The sequence below is a fragment of the Hippopotamus amphibius genome, chromosome 12 (genome assembly GCF_030028045.1).
Source record: "Hippopotamus amphibius kiboko isolate mHipAmp2 chromosome 12, mHipAmp2.hap2, whole genome shotgun sequence".
NCBI classification, from domain to species: Eukaryota; Metazoa; Chordata; class Mammalia; order Artiodactyla; family Hippopotamidae; genus Hippopotamus; species Hippopotamus amphibius.
Genome location: NC_080197.1, coordinates 80,003,285 through 80,018,545, shown reverse-complemented (window position 1 = coordinate 80,018,545; position 15,261 = coordinate 80,003,285). Strand labels below are relative to the sequence as shown.

General features: G+C 36.4%; 1 protein-coding gene across 9 annotated transcripts in view; it reads right to left on the bottom strand.

Moving 5' to 3' along the window:
- ERC1 (ELKS/RAB6-interacting/CAST family member 1) overlaps positions 1–15,261 on the bottom strand; it is a 410,068-nt gene that overhangs the window by 189,560 nt on the left and 205,247 nt on the right. For all 9 annotated transcript variants that reach the window (XM_057703818.1, XM_057703817.1, XM_057703825.1 and 6 more), the window contains one exon: positions 1,134–1,294. In XM_057703818.1, coding sequence (XP_057559801.1) covers positions 1,134–1,294 — 161 coding nt within the window. The remainder of the gene's footprint in view (positions 1–1,133; positions 1,295–15,261) is intronic.

Genomic DNA, 15,261 nt, shown 5'->3' with positions numbered 1-15,261 from the left:
CTGTTTACTTTAGGTCAGAGAAACTGCGTGTTTATTGCAGAGAAGAAGGAACTAATAAAAAGTGAGCAAAGATTATGTGAAAGAAAATTAACAGAGACAGATTGCAGAGGAGGGAAGCAGAGCTTAAATCTGTGCTAGAAATAAGAAGCTAGCTTGACTGGGATGGGGAGGGTGGGGGGGAGTCGAGGGAGGGAGGGAATACGGGGATATGTGTATAAAAACAGATGATTGAACTTGGTGTACCCCCAAAAAAATAATAAATAAAAAAACAATAAAAAATTAAAAAAAAAAAAAAAAGAAGCTAGCTTGGTGAAGGAGAGACAGTATCTCCTCTGAACTGGAAGAGAAAACAACAGAAACACAGATAACCACTGAAGTGACGAAGGTAACTGAGAGGTCCCAGCATAGACCTGGTTTCAGTAAAATGAGAGCAGGACAATTATTGATACATAAGGGTGTGGGCTGGAAAGAGTAATAGAGAAAGTACTAAGGGACTTGAAAAAGAGACATACTTGTTCTAAAGAGAAGGAAACCAGAACTTTTCACGGTCACAGAGGAGAAAAAGAAGCAGCTGTATTATGTACAGGAGATGTATACAGGCTTCACAACAGACTATCTCAAGAAAGCTGCAAGATGACAGGAAAGTAGGAAAATGATGTAAAGAAAAGTTTTGCTAAAAGTCACAATTTTGTAAAAACTGACTGGAGAGTGTGGCAAGTGTTAATGGTTAAATATGGGGGATGGGTATAAGGAGGTTCATTAAACCATTCTACTATTGTGTACCTTTGGAAATGTTTATAACAAAAAAAGGTTTTTAAAAATTGCTTAGCCATCGTTGTGACCTCAGGAGCAATGGTCATCTTCCTCAGAGAGCTCAACAACTTGCCTGAACTTTCTAGGAGGTTTCAGGAATTTCAGAGACACAACTGGATACAGATACATACAAGGAGGCAAAAAAAGTTTCTATTTGACCAGGATTTGTCCCAAATTTGTTCTAAGGAGTGAGAAACACAAGTGAACATTAAAATTAGGCTAAGTGGGTCGGGGGTGACAAACAGGGCCAGAAGATGAAAGCGATGAGGACGAGTATTTCTACTAAGCACGTGCCTGAAGAACAATATTATAAAACTTACTTCATCTCCAGAACTTCCTCTAAGTGTTTCCTTCTCTCAGCCCGCAGGTTGGTCAAATGAGTTTCCTTCTCTGCCAGTGACTGCTGAGTGGAGGAGAGTTTCGCCTTCATGGACTCCAGTTCCTGTTTTACTTTCTCCATGGCCATTAGTAACTCCTCCACCTATGATAAACACGGAAAAGACAGAAACTGAGCATCTGGGTCAAGTACAGTCAGAGGCGCTGGGCGGTGGGCAACACCTGGGTCCACAAAATCGAAGACACACACATCAAAATTTCATACTTTCGCTGGATCAGACCTACTTGGCAGGTAAAGAAATACATCTTTCATCTTCCCTCCACTATAATTCTTCTCAGTTTATGTCAAACAGAACTCTGTTTTCTTTTTGATAAATACAAGGGCATCAGCTCAAGAAGTAACATTCTGCCACAGACAATCCCTTTTAAGGAACTTATTTAGAAATAGTCCAGAAACGTCCACGGAAATAATAATATAATGTGGATAAAAATATAAGGAACAAGATCATAATAAATATTTCTAGAAGGATTTTAGGAAATAAAAGCCATAAACCTAATACCAGATGCAGAATGAACATAAATGAGTCATTTTTATTCGTTCAAAATAAGATTCTTCTGTTCACACCATTACAAAGGATTTCTGGTTAAAGAAACAGCTAGAATTCAATCAGACAATTTCTTGCTCTAAAGCCAGGTAGGTAGAGTTTTTTCAAGGAAGGCAGGAAGAAAACAAGAAAAATACATGATAGAGAAGAGACAGAACGCTTTAAAAAAGACCTGTAAAAAACACCAGAGAGAAACAAGACAGAATGCTAAAACACAAGAAACTAAGAGAGCAATTTCTGTACTTTATCAGTTATTTCCACTTATTCCAGGTGGTTCCAAAATCAGCATTATTTAAATAAACGTGTTCATTTCAATTCAGAGGCAAAAACATGCTGACAAAAGTATCTGTTATTACATAAAAGCAACCTCAACCAAATAGTCAAACAGCCAAGTGCATCTATCACAAGAGTTTACATCAGTTTGCTACTAAACCAGAATTAATCTTGGTTACAATCCTTTTCAGAGGTAGAGGTGAATGTAGGTAGACCGATTGGTAATAACTGTTAAAAACTGATAGTAAACAGATACATTTAGTTTTTTGGTGTTGGCATTATTTTACATTGTGTATCTTCTTCAGCAGTGACCAAGTTAATATTCTCAGCTGACAGCATTCTGACAGTCCCAGTTGCAGTGAGACTTTTTATTATTATGCATATCTCTTCGGATGTGTAGTCTCATATCTGCAAGCTTTACAAGAACATATAAGTGCCTGCCTTTTTAAAAGCTGTCAATAAGGATGATTCCACATTATCAGTTTAATTCATATAAAATCTTACCTAAAACTGGATAAATTATACCCCAAGGTATGTTCTCATAACACAAAAATCAGCCATCAATAGCATCATTTATAGAAGGTCTAACAAATAAAGTGTGAGATGTGTCCATCTTTTATGAATTTAAGCACAGCTCACAAAATCTCCCTCTCATCCTGTCATTCACTGCTCCAGGCAAGCAATGTATCAGTTTCTTATATAACTTCAAAAGGTATCTTATACACACACAAGCAAGCAAGTATAAATAAACTATTCCTCCTTTTTCTATACAAGGGTAAGCCCACTCTATGTGCATCTAAAATTTTTAGTAAACTTTTATTGAAATACACCATAAATACAGAAAAATACACAAATTATAAATGCACAATCTGAAGAATTCTAAGTGAACAAACCTACATAAAGAGCACACAGACTAACAACCAGAACATTACCAGGACCCCAGCCCCTCCCCCATACCCCTTTCCTAGGTAAAGAGTAACCATGATTCTAACACTCTAGATTAGTTTTGCCTATTTGTTTAAACTCTATACAAATGGAATTAAATAGTATATAATTTTAAGCACAGATTTTTTTCACTGGTGTTATATCTATGAGATTCATCTACATTGCTAGGTCAAATTGTAGTTCTGTAATTCTCCTAACTGTGTGATATTCCAGTGTGTAAAAACAGTAAAACTTACTGAAGGCATCTTTGATAAACAGAAGTTTTAAATTTTAATGGAGTTTAACAAAATTTTTCCTTTATACATGTTTATGTTCAGAGTTTTTTGTATAATGAACAAGACAATTTTGTCAACCTCAAGGTCATGAGGATATTATTCTTTCTTCTAAACCATTTATTGGATTATATGTTCACATTTAAATATACAACATATACGCAACTGATTTTTTAACATGGTGTAATGGGCAGACTCATTTTTATCAATATGGATATCCAAAAGACTCAGCACTGTGAACAGTGGAAGGACTTCACAGTCATGGCAGGAAGGTACATTTGGCCTACTTGGCAAAAGATCAGAAATTACTTAAAGACTACTTGTTAATTATAGGAAAAATAATTTAACAATGCTTTATATTGCACATAACCACCTTTAAATTTCATAAATAATCAATGTGAAACATCATATGCATTGAAAAATGGTATATGTATATATTCCAGAGCTAAGAGCAAAATGCACACTTACATATTCACCTCCCAAGAGCTTTGTACGTGCAATTATCCAGCTGTATCCTCTGACTCTCCTGTGATAGAGAATCACTATTCTTAATCTGTGGTAACTAGTTCCTTGCATTTCTTTATTTTTACCTCTGATGCACATATTCCAAAATAAATCACTACTCAGTTTTTTCAGTTTATGGACACTGAAAAAAAATGGTTATCTACTGATTTTCTTATTTCATCCAAAATTATGTTTATTCATGCATATAAAAAAAGGGCCCACCATGTGAGTATTACCTAGATCTAAGAGCAAAATGCACATCTATGCACTCACCACTCCAGAGTTAAAAAGCAATGAGAGTCAACAGCACTAAGGACCACAGCGCCAAGATCACAGTTTCTCACTAAACTGAATGAGCTCCTTGGGGAAATGACTGATACCAGATTAGGAAGCAAAAATATATAAAAGATGGACTTTGCATACATAGTGCCAAAAAACAAGACAAAATAAGGATCATGACACAGAAACCCTGATAAAACTAGAAAAAAACACAGCCAAAGAGGGCGGGAAAAAAAAGCTATACAGAAATACCCCTTATGACTATAGATACAAAAAAAATACTATAAAATCAAAGCCAGCAAGATACAAAAATTGAGAATTATCCCACGAATCCAAGGTTGGCTTAATATATAAAGTAAATGTAATAAATCATATTAATAAAATACACCGCAAAAATCACATGATCATTTCAAAAGACATAAAAAAAGCATTTGACAATTTCCAAAACCATTTCATGATAAAAATAATCAACAAACTAGTAACAGAGAACCTCCTCAACCCAATAAATGGAACCTATGAAAAACTTTTAATGATGAAAGACTGCATGCTTTCCCTCTAAGACCAGGAACAAGAACTAGGCCAGGATGTCTGTTCTTACCACCTCTATTTAATATTGTACTAGAGATGACAGCCAGTAAAAATTAAGCCACAAAAAATTTAAAGGCATCTATATTGGAAAGAAAGACATAAAACTTTCTCTAGTTGAAGATGATATAATCTTATAAAAGAGAATAATCCTAAGGAATCCACTTAAAAATGTAAACAAATAAATAAGTATACAAAGGTTACAGGATACAAGATCAATATACCAAAATCAACTGTATATTGATATGCAGGCAATGAACATTACACAGATGAAAGTAAGAAAACAATTCCATTTAAAATAGCATTAAAAAGCAGGAAATACCTAGGTATAAATTTAAGAAAAGAAAAGCAAGATTTCTCTATTGAAAACTACAAAAGATTGTTGAAAGAAATTAAAGATTTAAATAAATGGAAAAACAACACATTGATGGATTGAAAGACATAGTATTAAGATGGCAATACTCTCCACACTGATCTACAGGTTCAACAAAATCCCTATAAAAGCTCTTTTTCTGCCCCCCAGAAACTGACTAGCTGATCCTAAAACTCATGTGCAAATGAAAAAGAGTTAAAACAAGTAATCTGAAAAAAAAAAAAAAAAAAAAAGTCGGAGGACTCATACTCCCCGACTTCAAAACTTACTACGGAGTTTTAGGATGGACAAAGAGACCAATGGAAAAGAACTGAGGATCCAGAGATAAATCCTAACTTCTACAGTAAACTGATTTTTGACAAGAATGTCAAAGCAATTCAATAAGGGAAGAATATTCTTTTGATTGAAAGGTGCTTGGACAACTGCCCTATCGCTTTTACTTATTTTAAGTTCCCATGCTATTAACTTCTTAGCAAAAATGAGTCACTTGTCTTATAGAGTGACCCACATTTTGGATTCAGTTGACTGTTTTTGGTTTTGTTTTTTTTTAATGATACTGTTCATGGTGTTCCTCTGGTCCTCATGTTTCCTGTAAACTGAAAGTTATAGGTAAAGGCTTCATGAGATTTGGGTTTGTTTTGTCTTTCTAACAACAGCACTCCAGAGGCAAGGTGTGCACATCACATTATACCACATAGTGACGGTCTCACTTTTAACAATAATGCTGATCAGTGTCTCAGTACCATTTACTGAAAAATCCATTCTGTCTTCACCTCTGACAGGTGTTCTCTTTTCAAGAGCATCTTAGTGGTTTTCGAATTTCTGCAGAAAATATTTCCTGGGTCTACCATAGTCCAGGGACTGTTCTACAACAGTTCATGAAAGAGATATGCATTTAGGACTTTAATATCTTTCAGAAAAGATAATTTTCTCCATAATGACCTTGAACATTCTAACAATACTCCTTAGAGCTTTATACTTTTTTAAATGTTATATTAAATAGTATCTTTTAAAAAAATGTAATTTTCATGTTGGTGCAGGCTGTAGAAATGCAACTGATTTCTGTATATTGATACTATATCTAGCAGTCTACTTAAAGACTCTTTATGGGCTTTTTATTTACTATGTAGACAACCATTTATATTTTAATGATAGTTTTCTCTCTTACCTTCTAATCCTTATAGTATTTATTTCTTTTATTGCCTTACCGCAGAATCCAGAAAGTATACAAAGATGTTGACAGCATGTACCCTGTCTCATTCCTGATCATAAAAGGAATACTTTAAAAGTTTGACCCATAAGTAGTATAATTTTTAATAGCTTCCTTTGACAGATTAAGGAAATTCCCGTCTCCTGCTAGCTCGTTAAGAATTTTTTAAAATTATAAAGTTTGTGCATTTATTGAGATGATCATATGACTTTTCTCCTATCATATTTTAATGTCAAAGACTACAATAATTAGTCTTCTAATGAAACCAATATTGAAATCCTGGAATAAACCTAACTTCTTCAAGCCTATCTTTCTTTTTCACATACACTAATTTTGGATTGGCAATATTTTGTTTAGGAAGTTTTGTATTTATGTTCATGGTTGAGACAGGCCTAAACTTTTCCTTTCCTGTATTAGCTTTGTCAAGTTTTGATATGAAGTTATACTGGTCTTATAAAATATGTCCCTTTTTTTTTATTTTCTGGAATTGTTTCTGTAAGATTGAAATTATTTGTTCCTTGTATGTTTATTAAAAATCACTAATATAACTCTGTGGGATTGAAATTTGTGGGAAAAAATTTTATTACCAACTCTTTTCCCCCAGATTTTCTTTTTCATATTTAGCTAGCTTTGCTAAGTTTCATTTTTCTTGGCATTTGCTCATTTAGTCTAAATCTTCAAATGTACTGGCAATGATATCCTTGTATCTTTTTAATACTTGCAGGAATTGTAGTTATGAGCCCTTTATCATTCCAAAAGTTGCTCCCTGTGCCTGCTTTCTTTTTCTCTTTTAGTCTCACCAAAGGCCAGTCAATTTTCTTAGTGTTTTCAAAGCACCAAATCTGGGCGTTGTGAATCCTTTTTATAAAAAGGGGGGAGGTTGTCTCTTAGATTCTCCACCTTGGGCTACATGGACATTTTCTTTTTTCCTGCCAAGATATAAAAATCAGCATTCAACAACTTACCAAGTACTTGTCTTTGAATTCCCTCTCTATTCATCCCCTGGCCTGAGAATTTCCTACATTCTTGACAACTTATGAACACATATTTTACCAGCCATTTTCAATTGTTTCTGTGGAAGTTATTTTCCCAGCATCTAGGCTGCCATAGTTACAGACATGTTTTACCTTTCACTCCAAACTTAAATTTACAGAATTTTGCTTGTTAGTAAAACATACTTTTCTTAAAGGTTGCTTAATTTTCCCATCCATTTGAGTGCCATACCCTGGAGATATTTCTACCTCAAATCATGCACACATCCAAACAAGCTTTAAAGCACTTTAGCATCTAACGTGAGAATGGTGCCATAAGCCAGGATTTCCAACTAATCACCTGATCTGTGCTTTGGTCCCAAGCCAGGCACACAGCTTCAAAGCCAGACTGAAATTCTCCACTTTCTGTTACTTTCCCACAGTCTCAGAGAACAAATTCAGCTGTCTCCACTCGGACATCCACCCCATTCGACGCCTACCACGCAGCAGTGGTGCAGTTTTGGGTACAAACGCTGAGGAATGAAGGTAATGAAAGTCGAGTAGAAAAAGAGATTCACACCACACCAAACAATGAAGAAATTCTCTACAATTTAAAAATGTGCTCCAGATCACAGCATGATTTTCAAAAGCATATGTTCTAAGACATTAAAACAATAAAAAAAAAAAAAAAAAAACCACCCCAGACCAGAGCTGGGATTCAAGTATATAACCTAACTGCCTCCACTAAAATATTAAGGAGAAAGCTCAGGGCTAACAGGGTGCAGTGCCAGCAGGACCAGATGGTTTGCTTAAATCACAGGCTAATAAACTTTTACTCAGAATAAGAAGGAACAAATTATGGCTTTACGACAGACCCGTTTTCCCTAAGAAAGCAAAGCAACTGGGTGCTTCAGGTGCAGGCAGAGACTGCATCTTCAAGTTTCCCACCTTCTGTTCCACAGCAAAGAACAAAACACTTTTTGTAATTTCCAAGATGCTTATGGAAAATCTTGTTATAGTTTTTTGGGGAAAATAAGAGGCATAAGTCTCCAAAGGGGGGAAAAATGATTAGGAGAAAAAAGGAGGGGTACAAAAAGAATATTATCTAGAGGTTAAACATTCATTGTATAAGTCAGATTTTCATATGAAAAATCAATTAGCTTTCCTGATTTCAACAAAATTCTAGATTAAGACCCACTCTGTTATACAAACACCAAAAAAAAAAAAAAAAAATTACCTAGCTCCTGAGTTGAGAAGCATGTTTGAAATATTAATGAGAACTTACATACACAGCTACATACATACATTCCACTACCTTCTCCTGACAAACTGCTACAGGAACCTCACAACCGCTGCTAATAAGAATCTAAATTCACAGAATCCCAAGAGATTTATGCTAGTATTTATACTAGAAATCTTCTCTTTATCCCAGTATGTTCTTTTTGCCAATACATGGTAATTCTTTGACAAGATATGCACCAATAATATAGTATTTTATGAATATGGAATAACTATAGCTATTACAATAATACTAGCAACTTATATTATTTGAGTCCCTTGAAGTGTTCTAAGCACTTTGCATATGTTGTTTCATTATCCTCACAATGATCCTATGAGGTGGTATTATTATTATCCTCAAATTTACGGAAGAGGAAACCAGTTTAGAGAGTTTAAGTGCCTTATTCCAGCCCACACAGCCAGAGGAGGTACAGCTAGGATTCTAACAGGCAGTCAGCCTTCCCTGTAGTCACAGTTAATGCTGCTTTGCTACAATGTATCAGTGTTCAAAAGGCCCTAAAACAGTGTTCCACAATTATATCTAATGAAATCCTCTGGGGAGTGTTCCCATGCCTACTTTTGCATCTTTCTATCCTTCCTTTCTCTCCCTTCTCTCCCACGTGCCCCACCCCACCTCAGATACTTAATTCCCACCATGTGCCAGGTACTGTGTGTTTTACCCTGAAAGCGTAACAGAAATACACATGCTTCCCTACAGCTCTTGAGCTTAAGAGTCCACCTGGAGATAGTCATTAATTAGTAACATTCATAAATGTATAATCATAAAACATGGAAAGTTTTATGTAAGGAAGTACAGGATGCCATGGGAATAAGTACCATGAGGCCTTGATCTATGTTTTGGGACCTAGAGAAAGTTTCCCCAAAAAAGTAAAGGAGCAGCTGAGGAGGAAACAGCATTCCAACTCCAGGGCCCAGCATGTTTAGAAGCCCTGAAGTGGGAAAGCAAATACCTACAAGAGAAGAGAAAAAAGACCAAAGTATTACAAGCCCTGAGAACAAGGGGAAGAAGGGTGCCCATGTGGCAGGAAAGGGAGGAAGAGGGCAGATGCAGAAGGATCATGTAGGCCATACTAGGGATTTTTGGCTTTTCTCCCCAAAGCAACAAGGTACCAAAGGATGTGACTAAACAGAGGAGCAAGAGGATTTAGAATGTTAAAATCAGAATGACTAAAATAATCAGCCAAGGAATCTAAGCTGAACAGAGAGGGAAGCAAAGACAGGGCCAGTGGATCAGCATAAAGCAAAGAGACAAGCTCAAGAAAGATAGGTGCAGCAGGAACTTGAAAACTGAAATGACAGGAAATTGTGATCTGAGAGGAAGATGTCATAATGAGTGGGTTGGAGGTAGACTGGGTTAGCAAGGTCTAGGATGCCAGATATGGAATGAAGAAAGGCAGTGGAGGTGGTGACCCCTCGGGCCAGGAAGCAGAGAGGACAGACAAGTGGGTTATCTACACAGGTGCTGAAGTCAGTGAGGCAGAAAAGTCTCCATCAAAAAGCTTCCCACTACAGCTGAACGTGTGGGCCCTGAAGAAGCAGAAGTTCTTAAAAGGGTGTATTGGAGCAGTGGTCTGAAGGGTAACAGGAAACAAAGCAGATGAGAGTCTTTCCTCCAACCCCAAGATGCAGAAAAAACACTTTTTCATCACCAGAAAGGGTTGTTGGGAGTTTCCAGGGGAGAGGCCAGATTACACTTCAGGCAAAGAAGGTGAAAGTGGTTTAAGATGCAAAGTAAGAATGTACGTGCCAGGGTCAGGCACAGAGCAGGTACTCAAAGAAAATTTGCTTAACGGGCAAATGAATGGAGACAGATCAATCTGTGAATTCTGGTGACCTAGTAGGAAGTGAAAAAGGGATGAGAAGAGTGGAAGATCTGGGTTAAGGCAAGAAAGCACTGAAGAATATGGGATGACAGTGCAGAGCACATATGCTTGGGGGCTTTTTTAGGGGGGCAATGTCTAGTAAAATCCAGGATGAGAGGCACAGTAAAACCAGCTCCATTAGGTTCTCTGAAGAGGGTGGGCACTTCAAAATAAAACAGATGCCACAAAAACAAGCATTTAAAAATTGTGGGTTTTTTAGTCCCTGTTTAAATGCATACGACTTATATGAAAAGCATTGATTATAACTTTCTATTCTGTTTACTGAAAATAAGATGTAAGTGATTCATAACGTAACCTAATAGTAACAGATATCACTGAATTTAGCAGTGTGTTAAACTTAAGAATTGTTAGGTACTACTACCATCTTTTATTCCAGACTTTATGAAGAAGAACCCAAATATGAGTAGAAGTCACAGACAACAATACTGAAGAAATAAACCACAGAAATCACAGTTCAGTTTAGGGAGTCACTAGATGTCTTGATATTTTATGTAGTGTTGGATTTCTCCAATGTTCGACAATGCCAAGTAAAATCAGCAAATGACACTTTTAAATAATTAATATGCTCCATGGGTGAGGAATTTACAAAATGTTTTTACCGGCCCTCAAAATATGTTTCACATCCCTACTGGACACTTAACAATGCATGTGGCTGACGTGTGCCCACACAGTTAAGGCTGACATGCAGGGGAGCTAAATTCACACTGACTGGCTGTATCCTCCACAGGTAGCTGCCTTTAAGTGTCCAGTAATATGATGCTGTGGTAACAAATCTTCAACTGAAGATCAATCTTTAAAGACTGGAAACACAACAATGTAAAAGAAATGTTTCTTTTTCAAGCCATCTCAATTTCCTTTTTTTTTTTTTTTAAACTAACACAGAGGGCTTGATAAACACAGAGGCAGATAAATCCTACACTCCAAAGTGGAGCCTGAGAAATCAGACATCAATAAAATGTGAGCGCATGTTTTCAAAGCAAAGCAAATGTCCCCCTGCTGGTAGGACTCTCATCATCTGAGCCATTGAGGGTGGAAAGAAGCTTTAGGAAGGACCATGTTTATCTCACTGCCAATTCTATTTAGCTGATTTCCTGGTAACAGAGCATCAAAACTAAAAGCTAAAAACCTGAATTCAGCACTGAAACTATTTTTTCCGGAGACTGTTACTTGATTGATAACTCCTTTAATTTGTTTACTTTAGCAACAAACAGGTTGTACCACAATCAAGTGAAAAATAAAATTAATAATTTCCTGGGTCCACAAAAACTCCATAGCTCCCCTGCTACACCTACGAGAAAGAAGGGCAGAAACAATCTAAATAACATCACATTTTCTTTCTCCACCAAAGAGGATGTGACAACCATCATTTTACACTCTTCTGCATGTGGGCGAGTAACGCAGGAAAAGAAATACAAAAAGAGGAGGCATGACAAGACTTTCCCTTGAACTTTGAGCTCTGGTAAGTTCTCTCCTGAAAAAAATTTTTTCTGCATTTCTGGGAAGTCAAGGTAACAGGATATAGTACAAGATAGGAGGGCTATATAAGTTGTCTAGGCTTTGGAAAGAAATTTCCTTAGTTAAAATTATGTATTTGGTTATTTCACATGGAGGAAACCTTAATTCAACATTACTACAGAAAATAGCAGTCCTCTCACTAGCATAAAGTCACCAAGGAACAGAACATTTAGGGCTTGAGCCCTTCCTCTGAGGTCAAATGAACAATTTGAATAAAACAGCTTCAGACTGTTTCCTTAAGTTTTCAACAATAAAAACAAAAATTTACTAGCATTTTAACTGGAAATGTTAATCCTCATTTGCATTCCTAAAAACAAAAATCAAATAGCTACCTAGAAGTAAAAAGAGTGATATTTCATTAATTAGAGATATATTTTGTGAGGAAAACATATTTCAATATAACCCCTTAAAAAATGGTTACAAAGAAGATATTGACAAATGACAGTTATTTGACCTTATGAAAAGTTTATCATCAGCCAAAGGAGAAAAGTAAAAGTGTGGGATTTAATGTCTGGCAACCCAAGGATACCAAGCGAGAACTCATAAGTATCGCATGTGGGTATATGTACACACACACACAGGATTATTCTGGCCATAACAAATGAGGCTCAACACTTGTGTACTGCCTTTATAGGCTACCAAATCACTCCTGGGGTAGTAAGCTACTTCACGCAGGTGAGTGTACAGAGGCCTAGAAAGACTACGGGACTCGCCCTACATCACAGCAAAGAAACAGAAAGAGAAACAGAAGCTGCGTCACTTGATGCAAGCTCAGCGCCCGTTACAGCAACCCTTGCTGCCTCTTCGTCCATTCACCAAAGAAGGTGGAGGTTGGACGAAGGGATGCTTGGGCCACACCACACACAAAATCTATCTTCTGCGTAGGATAAGCCCTGCTGTGCGGATTTCTCTAGGAAAATACATTTTATTGAAAACATCCAGGAAGGTGCAGCCAAGGAGAACATAAACGGCATATAAAGATCAGCGGGAAGCCATCTGGCCCCCATGACGTCACCGCGGCCGCATCCTGGAGAACTGCCTCTATTGTCAATAACTTGGTTTATCAAACTGCACAGCAGGAGATGAGACTAACCGTCAGACACCCCAGAACCAATGCAAGCAAACGAAACATCATCTGTTACAGATCTGCCACAAGGATTCCAAACGCACTTCCCAGTGCAGCAGTGGTTACACAGTTTAGACATAAGTATAAAAACATGCCTACTTTGAAAACCAGTATCTATAGATTCTGGCACTCGACTCTGTAGCTCATTTTGGAGTGTGCCAAGGTTTTATTTCTTCTCCACTGCAGTTAATTTTTTCATTTGATTTTAACCTTTGAAAACACAGATGTGGTCCTTTTGTTAAATAAAAAAGAAAAATCGAGCTGAAATTCAGAGACATAGATATTTCCTGAACTTCCAGGATAATATAATCATGTACTATTTTATCAAAAAAGTTTTCAGAAGTAAGAAACTAACAAAAAAGTGTACTATTTTAAGAACTACTTTATGATAAATATATGGATTTTGTTTTTTGTCATAACCATCGCATGTGGTTACTTCCTGGGGGCTTCAGTTTTCCCTCAGAATTTCTTTAGCTGTCGTCTACTGACCCCATCTGGCAAAATCATATTGGCCCAAGCTTCCAGCAAGTCAAACTTTTTTTCTTTTATGTAGGAAGAAAATAAGAAAATAGAAGTTCAGGGTGAAAGAATTTTAAGGATCCTTAGCTTCATCCTTCTATAACACATAGGATAAGAGGGAAACCATGTAATTAAGAAAAGGTCATGCCATTTTAACTGAAGGAATTCATGTTGCTGCCTTTTCCTTGTTGTTTTTGAAGATGCTTGTTTAATATTCTGATCTTCTATTAAAAGTTGTATTAAAACTCTGAGCTCTCTGCTTGCTTGTTTGTTTAATACAAAGATGAAGTAATTATTTCAAAAGTGCATCCAACATAATTGGATGAATAAGATTTTAAAAAGTACAAAGTTGTTTAAATTTTTAAGTACACAGTTACTAAAAATAGAGAAATATGCGTTTAAACCATGCAAATCGGCCTTATAGGCTTGTTGTCTCTCATTCTTACCATCAACATTCAGAGCTTGATTTTACTAAACGGGTTAAAAAATTACAAGGAGAAACTGATGGAGAGCTTTTAAAACACACAGAGTTTCATTTTAATTCACCATCTGACTTATTCTGCATTTGTGAAGGTGGCTACAACATTCATACAGAGTTTCAACTCTTCTTTTGAACATTCGCTGTCTGAGACCTTTGAGTTTTTAGACTTGCTGTTATTCGAACATGTTTGGGTAATTTCCATTAATAAGTGGATTGAAATGCAGAATAATATTGGGTTGCCATTACTGCAGACTGTATCATTCCTTTAACTGAAAGCCCATTTTATACATCTCTCTAAGATCAAAAGGAGAAGAAGTCTAAACATGGAGATTTCTGCTATGGCCGGGTACAGCCATTTAACTTCTTCTTTCAACAAGCCAGAGATGGCAGAACTCTCTTTGAAGTGGCAGCCCTGTTGGCCTTTGAAGTCCCTTGTCAATTGCAGAAAGGCTCTGGTGGGGTTTGTTTTGTAGCCAGCTGTCACCATGAAGGCAGACATGACGTATTTCCAGCAGTCTCACTTCAGGGTCTGTCAAGTGACTGATTTCATAACCAGTCACCATAACAAAGGAGATTCAAACTCCCTGACATTAGAGCAAGAGTCTACAATGAAACTTACTAGGTTCCTCTTGATGGAACCTGATTTAAATACTGAAATGATCACACAATGGCAAAGAGATAACAGCTGTGAATTTAACTGTCACATCTCCTCAGATCCTTGAATATTAAAAATGTACTTTCCATATGTTTATCAATAAAATATTTCACAACAGTATCTTCAATCTTTGCACTGATGAAAAATGATGACTTCTGCAGAAATCAGTAAACTGCTTTAAAAGCACAGTTTACATTGCTAACTTACAGCTAGACGTTCTTATATGAGACTGAGTGATTCTATATGGTTCTGAGACACGTTTGTATCTGTAATGCTTTTAGACTGCTCAGCTACTCACATCAGAAATCCCCACCACTCCTGACACAGAAATCAGTTTAAGATTTAAAAGGATAAGTAAAGAAAAACAATTCAAGATGTGTTAAGAGACTTCTATAAGCTATAAATATAGCCCATGATAGCATTATGTAAAAGAAAACAATCTTAATATCAGAAATCTATTTTTAAGGTGGGGAGAAATGACACCAATCTTGAAAAATCAAACGTTAGATTTATCAATGATGATTAAAAGGATTAGTCCCACTGGAAGGAAACAAGATAGGAACAAAAAGATTTTCATACTAATCTGATCAGTTTGAATCTGTTACGTAGAATGCGTT